General features: G+C 35.5%; 1 protein-coding gene across 4 annotated transcripts in view; it reads left to right on the plus strand.

Moving 5' to 3' along the window:
• Window positions 1-1,359: 1,359 nt before the first annotated feature.
• PXDNL (peroxidasin like) overlaps window positions 1,360-21,782 on the plus strand; it is a 586,539-nt gene continuing 566,116 nt past the window's right edge. For 3 of the 4 annotated variants that reach the window (XM_074206820.1, XM_074206824.1, XM_074206821.1), the window contains exon 1: window positions 1,360-1,531. In XM_074206820.1, the coding sequence (XP_074062921.1) occupies window positions 1,368-1,531 (164 nt within the window). In that variant the 5' untranslated portion in view covers window positions 1,360-1,367. Of the gene's footprint in view, window positions 1,532-17,447; window positions 21,422-21,782 lie in introns of those variants that run through there. The other variant, XM_074206822.1, reaches the window with a different exon arrangement.

A 21,782-nucleotide genomic window follows, 5' to 3' on the forward strand; every position in this document is an offset into this window, starting at 1 on the left:
CCCTCATCCCACCCCCCACAGAAGGCAATTTGCCATCTTCACATTGTTTCCATGGTATATATTGATCCAAATTGAATGTGATGAGAGAGAAATCATATCTGTAAGGAAGAAACAAAGTATAAGAGATAGCAAGATCAGACAATGATACCAGTTTTTTTCCTAAATTAAAGTTAATAGTCCTTGGTCTTTGTTCAAACTCTCTGGATACAGATGGTATTCTCCGTCACAGGCAGCCCCAAATTGTCCCTGGTTGTTGCACTGATGGAATGAGTGAGTCCATCAAGGTTGATTATAGCCCCCCTCTTGCTGTTAGGGTGTAAAGTGTTTTTCTGGTTCTGCTCATCTCACTCAGCATCAGTTCATGCAAATCCCTCCAGGCTTCCCTGAATTCCCATCCCTCCTGGTTTCTAATAGAATAATAGTGTTCCATGACATACATATACCACAATTTGCTAAGCCATAAACCCAATTGGAGGACATTTACTTGATTTCCAATTCTTTGCCACCACAAATAGGACTGCTATGAATATTTTTGTACAAGTGATGTTTTTACCCTTTTCCAGCATCTCTTCAGGGTATAGACCCAGTAGTGGATCAAAGGGTATGCACATTTTTGCTGCCCTTTGGGCATAGTTCCAAATTTCTCTCCAGAAATGTTGGATGAGTTCACAGCTCCACCAACATTGCATTAGTGTCCCAGATTTCCCACAACCCTTCCAACAATATTGATAATTTATTCTTGCTGACTTGTTCAGTCAAATTAGACTATGGTTTCCACAGCCAGTTTCCCCTGGCTTTCAGAGTTTTAGGTTCACGACTTTAACATTTAAACATTACAACTAATCTGACTACTTGTAAAGTGTATTTATTTCCAGTTAAGCGTGTAGCCTACTATAAAATATAGTTTCTGTCCTATCCTGGCTGCATGTTAAATGATCAGACGTTGAATAGCGAAGGAATATTTGTGCTTTAGATCATCTAATGAGAACTCTACCCTTTAGGATCTGGTGATGTTAAAAAGACAAAAAAACCCAACTCAGCTCTGCCTTGATTCTCTTCCATTTTAATCAAAAGAAGCTTCAAAAGTTAAGCTAGGGGCAAGGAGGAGGTGCGAAGTGCGCTGGAATGCACCTTGGAAAAAGTGACTTTCTAGGAGCCCGGCTCCAGAACGGATTGGGGAGGGGGGACTTTTACATTGACGAGACTGAGCATCTGCCCTGTGAGCGCAGGGCTGCCCCGTGCCCGCCGGCCTGTAACGCGATCTGGCCCCTCTCTGATTGGACGGCGCTTGGGTTCTCCCGGAGAGCAGCCCTCCAGCCTGGCCGCCCCGAGTCGCAGAAGCCTCGGCCGGCGCCACGGAGGGAGCGATGGAGCCCGGCCGCGGCTGCCGGAGCGCCGGCCTCCTGCTGGCGCTGTGCGTCCTCCCGACTCTGGCCTGCCCCAGCCGCTGTCTCTGCTTTAAGAGCACCGTCCGCTGCATGCATTTGATGCTGGACCACATCCCTAGGGTGCCACAGCAGACCACGGTCCTGTAAGTTCACACGAGCCGCGGCCAGCCTGCCCGGTGACGACCCTCTTCTCCAGCCCCGCTCCCCTCCCCAACCCACCCCCGCAACCTCGGTCTGCAGGGGCCGGACATCATTCGGTGGGGGGCTCGTGCATTCCGAATCTTTTCATCTCCGAACAACTGTGAAAAGCTGCTCTGTCAGACTTTATAAAAACAGGGCATTTCTATTTGATAGAGATGCTTAAAGGTGAATTTCTGGGAGTAGCTTTGATTAAAATAACTACAATTCACCTTGAAAATGCTCAAGTCTCCGTACCTGAGTTCAAATCCGACCTCAGACACTTAATAATTACCTAGCTGTGTGACCACTTAACCCCACTGCCTTGCAAAAACCTAAAAAAAATAAAGTAATGAAAATACTCAGTCTCGGTACCTGAGTTCAAATCTGACCTCAGAAACTTAATAATTACCTAGCTGTGTGGCCACTTTACCCCATTGCCTTGCAAAAAACCTAAAAAAAAAGGAATGAAAATACTCAAGTATCCCTCCTAAAGAAGCACTCTTTGAACTTTGACTTTTTGTTCTCCCCCCCCCCCCCCCATATTTTTGGAACCCTAATTGGAGCAATGTGATAGTCCTATTTGTAGTTCTGAGAAAGTGATCTCTAAGATCTTACTTTCTTTTTTTTTAAAGATTTTATTTTGAGTTTTACAATTTTTCCCCTAATCTTATTCCTTCCCCTACCCCCCCACAGAAGGCAATTTGCCAGTCTTTACATTGTTTCCATGGTATACATTGATTCAAATTGAATGTGATGAGAGAGAAATCATATCCTTAAGGAAGAAACATAATGTATAAGTGATAGCAAGATGAGATCTTACTTTCGAAAGGAAACTTCAAAGTTATGAAGTCCAGCCTTCTCACATTATAGATTAGTAAAAAACGTCTTAGAGAAGTGAAGTCAAGTAGAGAAGTGAAGTCACCTAGTTACAGTTAGAACTTGGACTAGGGACCTAAGGGACCCTGATTTCTGAATTCAGGAGCCCTGTGCTTTTCATTACCTTTTTCCATCGCATAAACTTGGGACTCGTTTCTCCACTAGATGCACTTCCACTTCCCTGGAAGACAGATTGAGGAGTGCTGGAAGAGCCCCTTTAAACTAGAGCTGCCTTTGAATTTAACACCCCCTTGATCATCTTTCAAGCTAACTGACCCCCAAAGGGGGAAAGGACCTAAAATTTGTGAAAAGAATAAAGGGGTCAGCTTTGCTGATCCTAGGTTAAGGTACTGCCTGCTTTCTAATATCTCTTGACTCTTAAAGAAATTCTTGAGTTATTTCACTCCTTCCATTCATCAGTGGACATGAGACTTTTTTTGGACATTTAAGATGGGAGCCTGAACAAATATAGCTTATTTGGGAGAATTTGGGTGAGACAACTAGAAAATGGGAACTGCCTAGTAGTTCAAAGAGAACTCTAGGTGTGATAACATTACATAAAGGTTAGAGGGTTGATCTTCATGTATACATTTTTGTAGAAACTGTTTATTCTATACTTTCTTACACTAACATTGTAAGAACAAAAATGAAACATGACCAGGAATACAAGTTCTTTGGGGGAATATTAAGGAAGCAGGGCATAAATGTAGATTCAAGGGTTTTAACACAAGGTGGTGGTAGATACAGATTTTTATTTCAAATGGAGGTAGCCATTTGACTGTTATCTGGCATCTGAAAATATAACACTGAAAGAAAGAATTAGCTGTTAAAATTCGACATAAATTGATTGTGGGGGAAAAATCACGTGCTTGAAAAGTGCAAATCTGGTAGTCAAAATCACTCAATTAAAATGATTGAATTGAAAGGGGAAAACCAGAAAATAATTTCACCCATGGGTTCATAGTCATTCTTTAGTATTTGATGATTTTCCTAACAGAGTGAAGAAAAATACTGAGCAATTTTATCTGAACTACAATTGTCTGGCCTCTTAACTACAGGATAGCTGGTTCATTTCTTGTCCCCCCCCCCCCCCCCCCCCCCCCCCCAGCATTTAAAGAAATGTCTCTTAAAAGAAAACTTGCCTTACAGATGCCATTTGAATTTTCTACATTTAAATGTTTGGCATATGAAGAAATTGTTAGGGAGCAGGATAATAATTAACTTTTAATGAGATAAAGTCAAAGTGAACTGTCAAAATATTTTGAGAATAATTAGCTATCACAGTAGGTTTTTAAAAAAACATATTGTCTGAATTCAGTCAGAAGAATCCAGTCTACTCCCTATAAATCTGTGTGGGAAAATATATTTGGAATTCCTACTGCTATTCACTTTGTAAGATGCTAAGTCAGTCAGCAAATTTTTGTGAAGCATTTTATGTGTGCTCTGTTAAGCACTGGGGGTCCCATTAACAATAATGATGATAGTAATTAGCATTTACATAGTGTTTTAAGGTTTAAAAAATCACTTTAAAATATTATTTTATCCTCACATCAACTCTGGGAAGGAGGTGTTATTATCATCCCCATTTAATAGATGGGGAAACTGAGCAGACCCAAGGTAAATGACTTGTCCAGGAGGTGTGTGAACCTGGTTTTGAACTGAGGTCTTTCTTGATTTGGAGCTCCAGTGCTTTAGCTACTTACTGAATCATGTAGCTGCAAATACCAGTTCAGAACTCAAATGGGGATAACAAAATACAAACAAATATATGTATGGTTACAAATATACATATACATGCAAAATACATATACATGCAGGAGGTAAGGTGCTTTGCAAAATTTCATGTTTATTATTGATTTTTAAAGTCGCTAAAGCAAAAATCTTACAAGAGATCCCTTATCTTTTGCAGAGGATACCTTCTAGTTATTCTTGAGAATAGGGAAATTGGAAAAAATCTTTAATGTACTTGGAATAAGAGGGAGCAGAAGTCTTACAATCAAATCACAAGGAAAAAAAATACTGTCCTGGGAAACATATTCTGAATTCTAGGCTTATCTTTGTCAGTAACTAGCTGTAAGAACAATGTGAAAGTATTTAATCTTCCTCCTTTCTTCTCTTCCTTCATTCCTCCCCTTATTTCCCTCCTTCCTTCTTCGTTCTTTTCTTCTTCCATTCTGTTTACCAAGTATACTTCCTGAATTAAGGCAAAGATTCAAAGGTGGAGGGAGGGAGGGTGATGGGAGGAGGAGGAGAAAGGGGAGGGAAAGAGGAAAGTGGAGGGGGGGGAGACAGAGACAGAGAGATAGTGATAGAGACAGTGAGACAGACAGAGATAGAGACAGGGACAAAGAAAACTAGCCATCTACCAGCAGTTATTTCTATTCTGTGATCTCAAGAAATTAAGTAGCATTCATTGAAAAGGTGCAACTATGGAGAGCTTTGGTTTTAGGGTGGTGAATGTAAGTCTGAGAAGCTTATGGCTTTCTCATTGCAAATTTTTCTAAGGAGGAAATTTCTATTATAGGAATGATTTTTCCATTAAGTTGAAAACAAATTAGAAAATTACAGAAAGTCTTGTAAATGTCAGTGATAGTTTTTAAAAAATGAAAGTCTAACATTTTAAAATCTTAAAATGTTGCACCTAGTTGTGTTTAGCATCTTCTACCAAATCCTGGAGTGCAAACCAGTATGGAACTTGCTTATCTTTCAAAAAAAAATACTCCAAATTCACTATGTAATATAATGTTAGTGAGAATTTAGGAGACTAAGCCACATTTGAAAGAGATAAGAAACTAATAGGGCTCAAAGAAAAAAAAGTAGTAATTTTCATTCATTTTATTTCAAGGACTTTTCAGTACTCCATTACCCAGAGACAAGTTTGCTTCATGTAATTGAAAATGAACTTGTGTCTTTCTGCAAATTCAAAGCCTGTAATTGAAACATGCTGACTGAGCTTAGATAGTTCAGGGAAAATAATTTCTTAAAGAAGAATTTCATAAAAGGATATCATGAAGAAAGTTAGAGCTTATATTTAAGGTCTATATGAATTGTTCCATTCCTAAATTAATTAATGCCAGATGATTATATTTTTTATCTTGCAATATCATTAACTCCCATTACAATACTCATTATTGTGGGAGTTCTCTAAAGGGAAAAAAGAAGCATGTCTTTGTAAACTAAGACTAAAAACAGTTCTTTCAGGATTAGAACTGCAAGATGATGGAGATAGTAGTGTTTCAACTGCAACTAAATAATCAGGGAATCTATTTCCTTACAATATTGTGGCAGCACATAATATTTTCCCTGATATTTTTCCTCCTTGCTTCCTAAATATACCTTACATTGAATACATATATAATCTTCTTTTCCCCATGACAGGAACTGAGGAAATTTTAAAGTTTAATCATGATTTTAAAATAAGAAAATAATACCCAATCTCAGAATAAAACTGTCATTTGATGAGAGATATAACCGATATGATGTCCATTATCTTTGGGGAAAATACCATCAGCCCAACAGGAAAGGATTCATTTAGTCATTATAAGGATAGAATTTTAGAAAGTTTGCAACTACAAAAAATTTCTGGCAATAAAAATAATTTCTTCATGTAGATTGTCTGATCACTAATCAAAAGCAGCACATCATTTGGCTTCTTTATCTTCTTTTTATTCCAAGGTCATTAGTCTGTACCTTGTGCAATCTTTGTATGTACTGACTAAAAAATGTGAATGGATCTCAGAAGCATGAGGCGAGGGATGGGAAAGATTTAGGTTCATTTTTAGTGACTAACTTCCCACTTAAAAGTTGTTTGATTATTTTTGAAAAAATTTTAAAGTACTGAATGTTTTATTGAATCAGGATTTCTCCAGAAGTCTTAGATAAGTGTTTATTTACAGGAATAAGTAAGTTGTGTTACTTATTTAAAGACTTTCCCCCTATGTAGAAAGCTTACTTTGCACTCCAGATAGTGAAAAATAGAATGAAAAAAAAAAACCCAAACTGGATTGAGTTCTGTAAGGAAGAGACTTGCTCAATTGATAAGAACTTCAATTTATGCAAGAACAAAATGGAATTTTTTCAGCATTTTCCAATTTCCATTCCATCTGTGACTTTTTAAATTTTATTCAACCTTTAGAAGTTACTTTAACCTTTTACTTTGACCCCTGAAATAGACTTTTTTCCCCCCAAGAGCACAGACAGAATGCATTGACTCAACATTATTACTAAGGTAACAATGATTACTCATTACTGCTGGGGATTCCTAATCTGTAAAATGAGGGATTGGGACTAGATGGTCTTTAGGACTCTTCAATCTTTAACTTTAGGTCTCATAATTGTTTATGGTTTCATATATTCATATATATATATATTTATATATGTATATATCTATACATGCATTCACATATACACATATAGTAAGTATATATGTGTGTATGTGGTTCTAAGATGGGAAACATTTAACCACACACTATATATATATATATATATATATATATATATATATATATATATATATATGTTTCCCATTTAACCACACACTATATATATATATATATATATATATATATATATATATATATATATATATATATGTTTCCCATCTTAGAACCACACACACACACACACACACACGGATAATTCTGTGTGTGTTTGTGTATGTATATATATACATATATAGTTAATATATGTATATATACATATATAGTTAATATATGTATACATACATGTTTGGGTATAAAATATTAATTTAAATTGGAGGGAAAAAACCTTGATACATTTATTTCTTAACATACTTGTGACTATGGGAAAATGTGAGAACTGAAACATTTCTATCCTCAGAATTTTGAGAATTCCACGCATGGAGCTAGTGCTTATTTGTGGGGACATGAAATATTAATTAAGCACTTATAGGACTTGAGAAAGAAATTTGGAGATACCAGTTCCTATTGTATTTTAAGCTGGTTTATCCATGTTTCCAAATAACATTTTGCTCCTATACTGCAGGTTGATCCTTAACTTAGCTTAGTAGGTTAGACCAGAGTGCTAATGAGAACAGGTCATGACTTAATTCCCTTGTGGACCAGTTATCTTCTCTTTGTTCTGCCTTACTATGGGCTGCCCATAGGCAAAGCTGTCAAATAGGTCAAGTTTGTCTCTAGCATCCTTTCCTTCCTTTATCTCCTTTCCTTTCCCAGGAGATCTCATGATGTCCATAGGTTGCCTATGTTCCCTTCCTATCAGAGTACCCCATCAAGGGGAATATCTCATGTTTGGGATCTTCTGTTATGAGAGATACTGACAAATTAAACTAATCCTTTTTCACTGCAATAATGCGAAAGAACAATACCTTATGAACTTTTCTCCTAGGTAAAATAATATGGCTTTTAAAAAACATAGATTTTTAGATAGAATACTTTTACCTTAATATCAGAGGAGTGATTAGAGTTTTCTCAATACCTAATCTAGTCTAGAAGTGCTTATTGAGTAAGAGTGGAGAGTGGTGTTCCACTAGCTTTTGGGGATGGATATGGGGACAAGTGAACACTTTTTGTAGTAACCTACTCTATGTTCCTGGCCAGTCATGATTGGTTCTGACCACAATACATTTTTAACCCTAGTAAAGTCACCTCTCAATTGTGGATTAGAAGAGTGCTTGTAATACTTGAACTGATCTGTGATTCATTCCTTCCAATGGTGGAAATTATGTTTATCAAATGTTTTCCCATTCTGTACTATTCTCTATACTATCTCATAAATTTTTTTGAGAAGATCTGACATTCTTTCTATGAAAAGAAAATGCAAATTAAAACACCTTGGAGGTACCACCTCACCCCCATCATGCTGACTAATTGGACAGAAAAAGAAAACAACAAATGCTATAGGAGATGTGGAAAAGTAGGAGTGTTAATGCAATACTGGTGGAGTTGTGAACTGATCCAGCCATTCTGGAAACCAGTTTGGAGCTATGCCCAAAATATTATAAAATGCATAACCTTTGACCTAGCAATATTGCTACAAATCTATTCCCTCAAAGAGATTAAAAAAAAGAAAAGAAGAAAAAAAAAGGCCCTTTGCTTTTTTTCTTTTTCTCAAACATTCTGTGGGAAGCAGTAGAATGTTTGAGCTATTTATTTGTTAGCACATGGTCAACTTGCCTCCTTTTTAATAAGACATTTCTTGAATGACTATTAGAAATATGTGGTAGACTGATTATTTAAGTGTACCCCACTTATTTGCTTTTTGGGTCTCCCCAAATTTTGATTCCTTGGAGCTTGTGAGATTCTATGATTTATAGTCCTATAATATCCCATAAGAATATCAGTTTTGGGGCGGCTAGGTGGTGCAGTGGACAGAGCACCGGCCCTGGAGTCAGGAGTAGCTGAGTTCAAATCCGGCCTCAGACACTTAATAATTACCTAGCTGTGTGGCCTTGGGCAAGCCACTTAACCCCATTTGTCTTGCAAAAACCTAAAAAAAAAAGAATATCAGTGCTAAAAAATTTTAAAATGAGACTGCATTAGAAATTATGAATGGTTCAGGACAGATCTGTTATTAATACAAGACATGTAGTACATACTATACTGACATTAAATCAAGACTAACATTCTTTTTTTTTTGTTAGTGGCTGTTTTTTTAAAAATTTTTTTTTATTTAAGGCAATACGGTTAAGTGACTTGCCCAAGGTCACACAGCTAGGTAATTATTAAGTGTCTGAGGCTGGATTTGAAGTCAGGTCCTCCTGACTTCAGGGCCGGTACTCTATCTACTGCACCATCTAGCTGCCCCAAGACTACTTTCTTCATATATGAGGGTCAACTTGTAATCATTACAAAAGCTTTTTATTTTATTTTATTTTATTTTATTTTATTTTATTTTTACTTTTTTGCAAGGCAATGGGGTTAAGTGGCTTGCCCAAGGCCACACAGGTAGGTAATTAGTAAGTGTCTGACACCAGATACAAAAACTTTTTAAATACTGAATATGGTTAGTCTCTAACTTATAATGAGGCATAGAGAGTGGAACTGGAGTCAAAAAGGCCTCTGTTCAATCTCATCTTCATGATTATGGACAAATGATAGTCTTTCTCTGTCTCTTATTTATAAAATGGAGATAATGATATCACTAATACTAACTCTCAAGGTTGTTACAATGAGATATGTGCAAAGTACTTTGTAATCTTTAGGTTATTAAATATGTATTTGCTTTACTATTGCAACTAAAAAGTTCATTTGTAAATACATTGGGAAGGATGGCACTTGAAACATGTTTTTCCATGGAAAGACTATCACAAATACTGTTTCCAGGTCTGCCCTTCAAAATTTGCCAAATCATGGCAATAATAGACTGGCTTGAGGTCTACATCCTGGGAGCCATATGATTCAACAGAAAAGAGAAAGTCTTTCCCCTCCTTTTCTAGTGAAAAGTGTGGGTTCATGCAAAATTTTAAGAGTAGTAAGATGTGCCTGCTTCTTTTCTTGATATTTTATTTTATTCCCCAATGTCCCTTTCTCTCAGCATTCTCCCTCCTTCCCTCCCTCCCCTCCTCCTTTCTCCCTCCCCCCACTTCTCATATCCACAAAGGTCTTTTATTAAATCTTTGGTTTGTACCACCGATCAAATAATATCTCCTGAAACATATAGTGATAGTTATGAAGGCTTTTGCTCTTAACATGAATTATTGCATTTGATCTTCATAACATCCCTATGAGATAGTAGAAGTATCATTATTTATATATTTGATGGAGGAAAAAAAACTTCAGCTTGTAGAGATTATTTTTAAGATCATTCAGCAATGTCTCAGAACCTTGACCTAAACCCAAAGCATTTGCCTCTAGGTTCAGTGAGTTTTATTATAGCAATATATGTGCTACCTTTATCCCCCAAATAAAAATAGGATATTAATTTTTAAGTACATCCTTCCTTCCCTTTGCTTAATAACTATAATGTACCATATTTTAAAAAATAATTCACTTAGAATTACCTTTCCCAGATGATAAAGAATATAACTTTTTGAGTTGGTCAGTTTAGCAACTAACCTAAATTAATGCATGTTTGGAAGACTAATTACTTGGTGAAGATATGAAAGAAGTTTTACGCAATGAAAATATATTTGATAAGGAAAAAATCATTGTGTTGTGGAAAATTTACATGAACTGAAATATAATTCTTTTAAAAAAATAAATGCAGTAGTAGGGATTCATATCAATCTTAACATATAAAGCTTTTGATTGCATTCTGTAATTGGTACCATAACAAATTAGGTTAAAGAAAAAAACATGATAGATAATCAGACTACTGTGGTTTTTATTTCAAAGGTAATTTTTTTTTCCTTGGTCCGATGTAAAGGGTAGTATTTAGACCAGTGCATCAAGAATATGGATTTTAACACAACACAAACTGCTATATAATTCTTTAATTAAACCTGTCCAAGATAGTGCAGTACACTCCTGGTGATCTCCCCAAGGAGAGACTGGGTGACTGGATATTATGTTGGAATTTATATATCTGTTTTAAGTTAAACTGAAGACCTCTGAGTTTCCTTTGATTCTATGATTCTACTTGACTAGGAAAGTTGCCAATTTCCAAAGTATGATGCAATATTATTTTTTTGAAGTCATTCAAAATATATTTCCTCATTAACAATATTGTGAAAATAAAAACAAAAAATTAAGAGTGAAAAAATATGTTCAATATGTACCACTCAGAATTCATTAGTTCTGTCTTTGGAGGTATATAACATTTTTCATCATGAGTCTTTTGTATTCGAATCTTGGATCCAATTGATTCCAATGGAATCTTGAATCATTATATTGATCAGAGGAGCTAAGTCTTTCACAGTTGATTGTTGTTGCAATATTGCTGTTACTATGAGTTCTCTCTTTGTTCTACTCACTTCATGTTGCGTTACCTTATGTAAGTCTTCCCTGGTTTTTCCGAAACAATCCCACTCGATGTTCTTAGAGAACAATAGTATTCCTTTACGATCACATGCCATACACACATCCTTTTTCTATTCTCCAACAGAAACTGAGGGACATCCCCTCAGTTTCCAATTCTCTGCCAGTATAAAAAGAACTGCTATATAAATATTTTTGTTTATATGAATTCTTTTTCTTTTTCTGAATCTCCTTAGTAGTACAATCCCACTAGCAATATTTATTACTGGGTCAAAGGGTATGTTGAGGTTTATAACCCTTTGGGCATGGTTCCAAATTATTTTCCAGAATAGTTGGACTATTTCACAGCTCCACTGGCAGTGGATTTTTGTCCTGCATTAAGTGTTTCAGTGCATTTTTCTATATCTCCCCCAGTTTTTTCATTTTCTTTTTCTGCCATGTTAGTCAATGTGATAGATGTGTGGTGGTGTCTAAGAATTGTTTAAATTTGTGTTCTCCAGTCATTAGTAATTCAAAACATTTTTATATGACTGCCGATAGCTTTGAGATTTTCTTCTAAAAACTGCTAGTTCATATCCTTTGATCATTTATCAACTGGGAGAATAGAATACATTTGACTCAATTGAATATACATTTGAGAAATGAGACCTTCCCTGGAGGTGGGGTGAAAATTTGCTATAATTTTTTTTCACACACTTTCCTCCCTTCATTCTAATTTTGACTGAATTGATTTTGTTTGTGCAAACCCTTTTTTAATTTAATGTAATTGAAATTATTCATTTTGCCTTTTGTGATCCTCTCTTATCTTTTGTTTAGTCATAAACTCTTCTTATCCTAATATCTGATGAGATTTTCCATGCTCCCCTAATTTGCTTATGTGTAAATCATGTATTCATTTAGTATTTATTTTGGTATATGGTATGAATTGTTCTTCTTTATATAGTTTATGCCAGACTGTTTTCCAGTGTTTCTAACAGTTTTTAATGAGAGCATGAATTCTTGCCCCAATAACTTGGAACTTTGGATTTATCATACATTAGGTTACTGTGGTCACTTACTTCAGTATATTGTGTATCTAATCTATTCCATCTCTATTTTTTATTTAGGAGTACATGAAAATATCTTTATACCTGACCTCCCAAAGTATCATCAAACTATTGCCTCTGGGATTTTTGGGGTCACCAATTAAAGATAGAGTTTGGGAGTAATCAAGAAATGAGAGTCACTGAAAGATGAATGAATTTTTGCATTCTCTGATTTTAAAAAAGCTCAGGATTTTATTATAAAACATAGCAAAGGGAGGGGCGGCTAGGTGGTGCAGTGGATAGAGCACCGGCCTTGGAGTCAGGAGTACCTGAGTTCAAATCTGGACTCAGACACTTATTAATTACTTAGCTGTGTGGCCTTAGGCAAGCCACTTGACACAATTTGCCTTGCATAAACCTAAAAAAAATATAGCAAAGTAAACTGGTTTAAAAAAACTACTTGAGAACAGGGTGAATAACAAAAGGCTAGGCTTGGTGGACTGAGACTGAAAAAAGGGAGATAGGGAGATAAAAGAGAGGCAGGGAGAGAGAGAGAGAGAGAGAGAGAGAGAGAGAGAGAGAGAGAGAGAGAGAGAGAGAGAGAGATAAGAGAAGAGAGAAGAGAGGAGAGAAGGGGACTGGGCCTAGCGGAGGTCCAGCTTAGATTTTATAGCCTTGCCCCTTATCTGGGCACTGAGGGCAATGGGGAAATCCCTCCCTCCCCCCTTACTTGATGAAACCAGGGAGAGAATTAAAGGCCTGGGGTGGAAATGAGGAGATAGGATACAAATTTTACATTAAACAATGACACAATAGGAGTCAATTTACATCTCAAGAGCAAAGATCCTTCCACACCCTTAACAAGATTCCCAGATTTTAACAATATTAAAAAAATTACAGAATTTGTTTCTGATTATAATTTTTCTACATTCATAATCTCTGCATCACAATTATCTTGGAGTGTGAATTGCTTTGGGAAATTCTGTAAAGCTCAGTGAAGATTCTATCAGCTAGATTTTTAAGAAGAGGGAAACTGATTAAACTAAGTTGCAAATGATCAACAACCCTTAACCTTACTGGAAGCACAGTCAATTCTTAGTATTCTTGGTTTAACTTTTGGGACTTTGAGCATTCTTATGATTTTTTTTAATAACTCATTTTTACATTCTCATTGGAAACTCAGCATGTTTGTGACTATACACAGTAGAGGAAAAAAATGAGAAGTGCCATGCATGCAAGTTTTTGAAGCAAATGCTATCCTACTGCAGCTTTACTGGTCTTGTTCATCCTACTGTTGTTGAGTCCAGAACTCCCTGGGTTTGCTGATTCCATCATTTATCTTTGCTTCAAGGTTAAACATCAACTCATCTCTCCTATTTTCCCATGCTCCAAGACCCTTAATGATCTCAAACCATGCATGAAGCCAATGTAGCTCATTGATTATTTCAAGATCATGAAAACTTCACTGTCTCTACTGCCATCTGTCTACCAGTTGTGAAGGAAAGAGAGTCAGAGATGATGTCAAGACCTTGCAAGTCTTGATGTTTTTTGACAGCAGTGACTAAAGTACCAGCAACCTCTTTGGTTTTCATAGGGTAACCAATGCAGAGAGGTTTGCAGTAGTTACTATACTTCCATATAGTACTATACTTTCACATTATCTGACATAACGGAAGGTAAGTGTAGGCTAAAAAAGTTTTAGTTTTGAAAATTTTATTTGCTACTTGACATTTATGGTACTGTAAATTTCATATGCAATGAAAAGTGAATATTGTCTGAAATTGGTTTTTAAAAATTAGGATATTAGCACAAAAGGTTACAATATTCTAAGGAATTACTAACAAGAAAAATGTGTTTCATGTTACCAATTTTAGTTTGTGTACTACATTTTATGAGTTATTTTATTGTTATTGTGCTAGGAAAAGTACATATTATCACAATTTATGTTTTATTATGAGGATCATATGCAGAAAATTACACTTTCAGCAATCTTGACTGAAAAATTACAATTTTTGGTGGTCAAAGAAACTTAACCTTTATCATATTGACATTCATATATTTTTTTACTTTCATACCATTTTCTAAGAATGTATGTTGAGGATTGGCTATATTCATTTCATCAAAGAGATGCTTATTCAACTGATTTTCAATTGGTATTTCAGGGTGTTTATGTTTGTGTGCCTATGATACAAAAGGTGAGAGATTATTGGTTTGAATAAAGGCTACATTTTTCCTCAAATTGAAAAATCCAAATGTAGTCTAAAATTTGCATTATGTTTTAGGTTACATATGTATATAGTTTTCCTTTTAAAGAAGGATGTTGATAAAATAAACAAATAAGCAATGAAGGTCCCTGAGAACCAGTAGTGATGAATATATTTTTTTAATAGCAGAGATAGAAAAGTATGAAGGCAGAACAATGCTTACATCATCAGATGTCTTCAATGTATTGGATGTTTGTGCTTATTTTTCCTTTACTTTTTTTCCCCTTCTTTTTCTAGGAGGGTTCAGATGGGTATAGATTAAATCTCCTTCCCCTCACCAAATGGCTAGGATATAAAGAACTGCCAAGTCAACAAGCATTTAAGTACCTACTGCCAGACTTTATCCTGAATGCTGTGAATACAAAAAGGTGGGAAAAAATTCACAAAACAAAACAAGCTTTAACAAACAATCCCTCACCCCAAGAAAAATAGATATCTGCTCTCAAAGGGCTCATGGTCCAGTAGGGAGGTGGGGAGAGCAATATGCATAGTAAGATTAAGGAGGACTGGGAAAGGTTTTTTTTTCCCCTAGATTTTTCAAGGCAATGGGGTTAAGTGGCTTGCCCAAGGCCACACGGCTAGGTAATTATTAAGTGTCCACCTAGCCGCCCCTGGGAAAGGTTTCTTGAAGAAGGTTAAAGTTTAGATGAGACATGAAGGAAGCCAAGAAAGCTGGAAGGAAATCATCAATAAAAGGATATATATTTTTCTCTCTATAGATATAGATATGTGTATTCACATATGTGCATATATATGTATATATGCACACAGGTACACATATATGGGATGTGGCCTGTAATAAAATCAACACTGCCCTTAGATCAATTTTCCTTAAAGGTTGTCTCTGTTTTTCACAGATATTTATTTCTCTCCTAAACTCACAGATTTTCTAAAACAAGACTTTTTAACCTATGGTTAGGATATCAGAACCATCTGGGGATTTTTTAACTTGAATGGGAAGAAATACATCTTTATTTTCATTAACCTGTAATTGAAATTTAGCATTCCTTTGGTTATTAAAAACACTATATTTGAAACATATAGCTCATTTTTTCTTAGATCTCCTGGAGTACAAATCCTGGAGTACAAATGGCATTTTATTAAGTTTGTAAGACAAGGGAATCCTAGTCATAAATTAACACGTACCCTAAACTTTAGGATTACACAGTTCAGAGACCAGTTAGAATTTTGGGACCTAAGATTCTAAAAGTTACTCACTTGAAAGGTCAGGGGAAACTCTCAAGAATGAAATTTTTCCCAGTAGAAAGAAAAAGATCATCTTAGGAAGCCATTGTGATTGTATAAGTTCAATGAAGAACTCAGATTTTAAAATATTATGGAAATGAGGGTGCAGGCAACTGAGGATGAATACAAAAGAGTAACATAGCACATTTTTGGAATAGTTTCACGAAGGCTAAAGTCTGGATGGGTTGTAACTTTTAATAAATATTAAAATAAAAAAGGGTGGGGTTTTGTTTTTGTGGTTTGTTAATAATGTTTTAAATTTCTTTTGGGGCAAGGGATCAAAGAAAGGACTTTGGTAAATTGGAAGATAATGAACTACAGAAAGATAGTGAATTTACTCAATTTTTTTTTAAATCAAGCAATAATTATTTACCAGATGAACTCCATCCTAGGGAACTGAAAAGATCTGAGATATGATTGGTAAAATACTGTAGATGACTAAAAGAAATGTGGAGAATGTAAACCCTGAAAAGATATGTTTTGTAAAATAAAGGTTGATATGGAGTTTTCTGGTTAAAACAATGTAGACTGTATTACTTAAAGACTGGTTTATAATACTCCCCTCCAAACAACCATACTGGCCTACTTGCATTCCCCACAAGATGCTCCTCCTCCTATATCCATCCCCCTTGACTACAATATCTCTTTAGAATTCCTGTTTTACTTCAAAGTTGAACCCAAGTGGTACATTCTAAATGAAGCTTTTACCATACCTTAGCTTAGCATTTTCCTAACCCCCAAATTAATTTATATTTACTTCATATATGCTTTTATGTGTGTCTTCTACTACAGAATATAAAGTCCTTGAAGATAGGCTTTTATATTTCTTTGTATCCCCAGTCTGTGGAACAGTACTGGCATATAGTAGATTCTTTTTTCTTTTTTAAAAAATTAATTAATTTATTTTCACATTACCATAAAGTCTTGTTGTAAAAGTAAACATAATTCCCCCTTCCCCCACAAAGATAAAGAAATATCAAGAAAAATAAAGCGAGAGGGAAAAAGTGTATTTCAGTCTGTGTTCAGATATACCATTAGTTCTGTCTCTGGCATGGATCAAATTCTACATCCATCAGAGAAGGTGTTTCAATATTTTTTCCCCACAGTTGCTATTGTTAACTATTTCCCTCCATCCTATTCCTCCCCACCTCTCATTTATTCTATTCTATCTCTCCTTTCTCCCTGTTCCTCCTCAAAAGTGTCTTGTATCTGACTACTTTCTTAGACAATCTTCACTCTCTTCTATCATCTCCTCCCCTCCCCTCTCCTCCCCATTCCCCTTTTCCCATCCCTTTCCTCTCCTTTTTTTTTTCTCTAGGTGAGATAGATTTCTATACACTATTGAGTATGTTTTGTTATTTCCTCTCTGAACCACTTTGTTTTTTTAATTGATATTTTATTTTTCCAATTACATGTTATGAAGTTTTTCAACATTCATCCACATGCATATGCATACTTTTAAGTTACATAATTCCTTTCCACCCTCCCTTCCCCACCCCCCCCCTCTTCTCAGCAGCAAACAGTCAGGTGAATATTGTACATACACATTTGTGTTCAACATGTTTACATATTAGTCATTTTTGGAATTAGGATTAAGGGAGAAGAAAGAAAACCATGAGATAAGAAAGAAATGCACAAGAGAAATTTTTAAAAAAAGAATGTGGTATTCATTTAGATTATGTAGGGTTGTTTTTGTTTTGTCTTGTTTTATTTTTCTTCCTTTGGATGTGGATGGCATTGTCCATAGCTGGTCTAATACAGTTGTCCCAGCTCTGAACTGCTGAGAGGAGCTGCTTCCATTAAGGTTGATCAATTCACAATGTTGTTGTCAATGTGTACAATGTTCTCTTAGTTCTGCTCCCTTTTCTGAGCCTCTTCTGATAAGTATGAAGGTTCACTCACTCCCCCTCACCTTCCCCTGCTTACACTCCATTGCAGAAGCTTTTCCTTGCCTCTTTTACAAGAATGTCTTACCCCATCCTATCTCTCCTTTCCCTTTCTCCCAGCACATTTCTTTCTCACCCATTGACTCCATCTATATAATATAGTATACTTTCATATTCAACTACCTCCTGTACCTTGCCTATATATGCTCCTTCTAATTGCTCTAATAAATGAGAAGGTTCATATGAGTTATCAGTATCATCTTCCCATACAGAAATACATGCAGTTCAACATCATTAAATTCCTTATAATTTACCCTTCTCCACATTATCTAGCTTCATCAGAGTCCTGTACTTGGAAATCAGGCTTTTTATTCAGCTCTGACCATTTCATCAGGAAAATTTGAAAGTCACCTATTTCACTGAATGTCCATCAGCTTTTTTGGGGGTTGATTCTTGATTAATCTAAACTCCTTTGCCTTCTGGAATATCATATTCCAAACCCTACAAGCCCTTAATGTAGAAGCTGCTTGATCTTGTGTTATTCTGATTGTAGCTCCTTGATATTTGAATTTTTCTTTCTGTTTGCTTGTAATATTTTCTTCTTGACTTGGAAGTTCTGAAATATGGCTATAATATTCCTTGCAGTTTTATTTTGGGATCTCTTTTAGGAGGTGATTGGTAGAGTCCCTCAGTTTCTATTTTACTCTCTGCTTCTAGGATATCAGGGCGGTTTTCCTGGAAAATTGTTTGAAAAATGAAGTCTAGACTTTTTTTCCTGGTCATGACTTTCAGGTAGTCCAATAATTTTTAAATTATCTCTTCTTTACAAGTCAGTTGTTTTTTTCAGTGTGATATTTCAATTTTCTTCTAATTTTTCATTCTTTTGGTTTTGTTTTATTGTTTCTTGATTTTTCACAAAGTTATCTGCCTCCCTTAGTTCCATTCAACATTGGAAGGAATTGTTGTCTTCTGAGAGCTTTTATATCTCCTTTTCCATCTGGCCAGTTCCGTTTTTTAAGGTATTCTTCTCCTCATTGGTCTTTTAGATTGCTTTTTTTTCATTTGACCTAAACTGGGTTTTAAGATGTTATTTTTTTCACCAAGCTGCTGACTTGGTTTTCATGGTTTTCCTGCATCAGTCTCATTTCTCTTCCCAATTTTTCCTCACCCTCCCTTACTTGATTTTCAAAATCCCTTTTGGAACTCTTTCATAGCCTGAGACCAATTCATACTGTTTGTGATAAGTTTACCCTAAAAGTAATTCTTGGAGACTAGGTCTGAGCAAAGCAAGTTTTTGTTTATTGTCTTTCTCAAAAAAGGGCAAACTCAGAACCTTACACCAAAAGTGGGAAGATGATACTGATAACTCATATGAACCTTCTCATTTATTAGAGCAATTAGAAGGAGCATATATAGGCAAAGTACAAGAGGGAGCTGAATATGAAAGTATAATATACATGTGGTAATATACATATGCCCAAAGGACAGTTAGGCAAGATTATATAGGCCCTAACACAGGTTCCCCCTCCCTAACTGCCTTTTCCTTTAACCCACTGACTGAATCCCCAAAGGTAGAATCTTATTCGTGGAAAATCTACCCCAGTAACAGACACAGAGAGAAGAATGAAATGTTTTCATAATAGTTTTCCCACTAGAGGGTGAGGTAACTTGGGACCTTCATCACTATCTTAATGAAATAATGTCTATGGTTAGACTATCCTCCCAGTTTGCAAAAATAGACTTATCATAAAGCAGGTGGCTCTGAGCCTCCTTTGGACCACACGATTTTCCAAGAGTAGTCTAATTAATAATAGTTTGTTTTCCTTAATATTTCTTAAGCCTGAGAGAGCTTCACCAGAAATATTAAGTGTGTGAGGGTTTTACTGGGAATATTCCACACAATACTTTTCTTGGGGGCTTTGAATAAGAAACTTTGACTTTGCCATCTGAATGTGTATTTTTAAAAAATTATTTAAGGCAGTGGGGTTAAGTGACTTGTCCAAGGTCACACAACTAATTATTAAATATCTGAGATCAAATTTGAACTCAGGTCCTCCTGACTCCAGACTTGGTGCTCTATCCACAGCCACCTAGCTGCCTCTGAATGTGTATTTTGATTCTCCATGGGGCCAAAGTAATTGGTTATGGTCAAATTTTTTTCCTTCTGTTGTTTGCTCATTTCCCTAGTCTATGACTTGGTTTTAAGTCTTTGTTAAAGCAGGGCTCTTCAGACAACAGATAAACAGATTACTACTTGACCTAGACCACTGGCTGATATGTTAGTGTCTAGTTCTTTAGAGCAGGCCTACAGTAGCAAAAATGTCTTAGAAAATGCTTGGTCCTAAAATTAAAAAAAAAGTGAGAGGAGGGGAAATAGGGTACTAATAATAAGATTCAGGAGAGAGAGAATTGTTTATAGGCCAGTCAGGAAGTACTAGACTGGAAATTAATCCACTTGAATTATATTTCCAGTTCAGCCATTATATATCTTGGCCTTCTTCTAATGAAATTAGGTTAGACTACAACTTTGAAAAGCTTAAAAAATTATCATTAATATAATGATCAACCTCAATTCCAAAGGACTCATGATGAAACCTATTACTCACCTCCTGATAGATAGGTAATGGGTTCATTTACATTGAGATGGCCAATATATATTTTTGAATATGGCCAATGTGGGAATTTGTTTTGCTTGACACTATATTACATGTACATACATGTATATTCACACACATGTATATACACACACGCACACACATGTTTGTTGCATGACTTAATTTTTTTTCAGGTGTGTGGGGAGAAAATGGAACAGAAAAAAGGTAGATTTTGGTTAACTAAAAAAGTAATTTAATTTAAAAAAAAGAATTGAGGTTAGACTTTTTCTAAGATCTTTCCTTTTAGCAAGTCTAAAATATTTGAGTACATATAGATTGCCTAAATGCAGAAGCAAAATACATTTATGCCTAAGCTGCATTTTTTTTCAGTTCTTAGTAGTGAAGTTACTTCTAAGGTAGCATTTCTTTTTCAGCCTCCATCCCACAGCCACCTGCATAAGACAGTTCTGTAGTGATGGCCTAATGTTTCTGATTTACTCCACCTTCTGAAGGAAAACCTGGTTTCTGCCTGTTGGCTAGGGACATTTTGGCTATTCCTAAGAGAAGTTTTGGTTAAAAGCTGTTGCAGCATTGGGAATTTTCTTCAAAAATGTTCCAGGTCATCCAAAAAATGGTCACTAAGTAAGTGTTGTTATAACTCAAACCAGATGGAAATTCATGAAGACTCTTACATAGTAACTACTTCCTGACAAATTATTATGAATTTGAGAAAATTGCATTAGTTATAGATCATAATAATAGTTTTCATAAAGATAAAAGATTAAATTCTTACATAGTATTTTCCAAATTATCACCCCGTTTTCTCAATTTTAAATTCGTTTCATTTTTTGCAATTAGCTATTTTGACAGTTGTAAACAGGTGTGTTTTTTTTTCCTTTAAATAATCTTCTCCATGAGGTGAACTAACCACCACAACAAAAGAATTCTTGGACAAAAAAAGTTAAAGCACATGCTTTTCCTGGGAGTGACTAAACTGCTGTACTATTTGCCTCAGACATCAGAATGTTTTCAACTCTTATGGGATCACAGACAACCAGAAATCCAGGTAATGGAAACTTAGAAAAGAATATGTCTGTTATAACCAGGATGGAGATCAGATCTTTCTCCCAGAGCACAATTGCAGAGTTTTCCTAAAGCTCGTAGTGCCTTATTAGATACTTTAATCAAATTTCCTCTAATGAAATGTAAACTCCTGGAGGGAAATGAAGTATGATTTTTTTTTTACTTTATCTCAGTATCTAGTTCAAATCATGGTATATAGATGATGCTTAATAAATGCTTGCTGAATGATTTTTAATATTAGTAACCAAGAATGGAATGTTCTTTATGATTTAATCTTATATCTTTTGACTTTCAACTATTTATTGCATCGATTAATTTTTTACTTTGGTCAAATGGATTTTTTT

Source organism: Macrotis lagotis, chromosome X, assembly GCF_037893015.1.
Source record: "Macrotis lagotis isolate mMagLag1 chromosome X, bilby.v1.9.chrom.fasta, whole genome shotgun sequence".
In the NCBI taxonomy this organism is placed as follows: domain Eukaryota; kingdom Metazoa; phylum Chordata; class Mammalia; order Peramelemorphia; family Peramelidae; genus Macrotis; species Macrotis lagotis.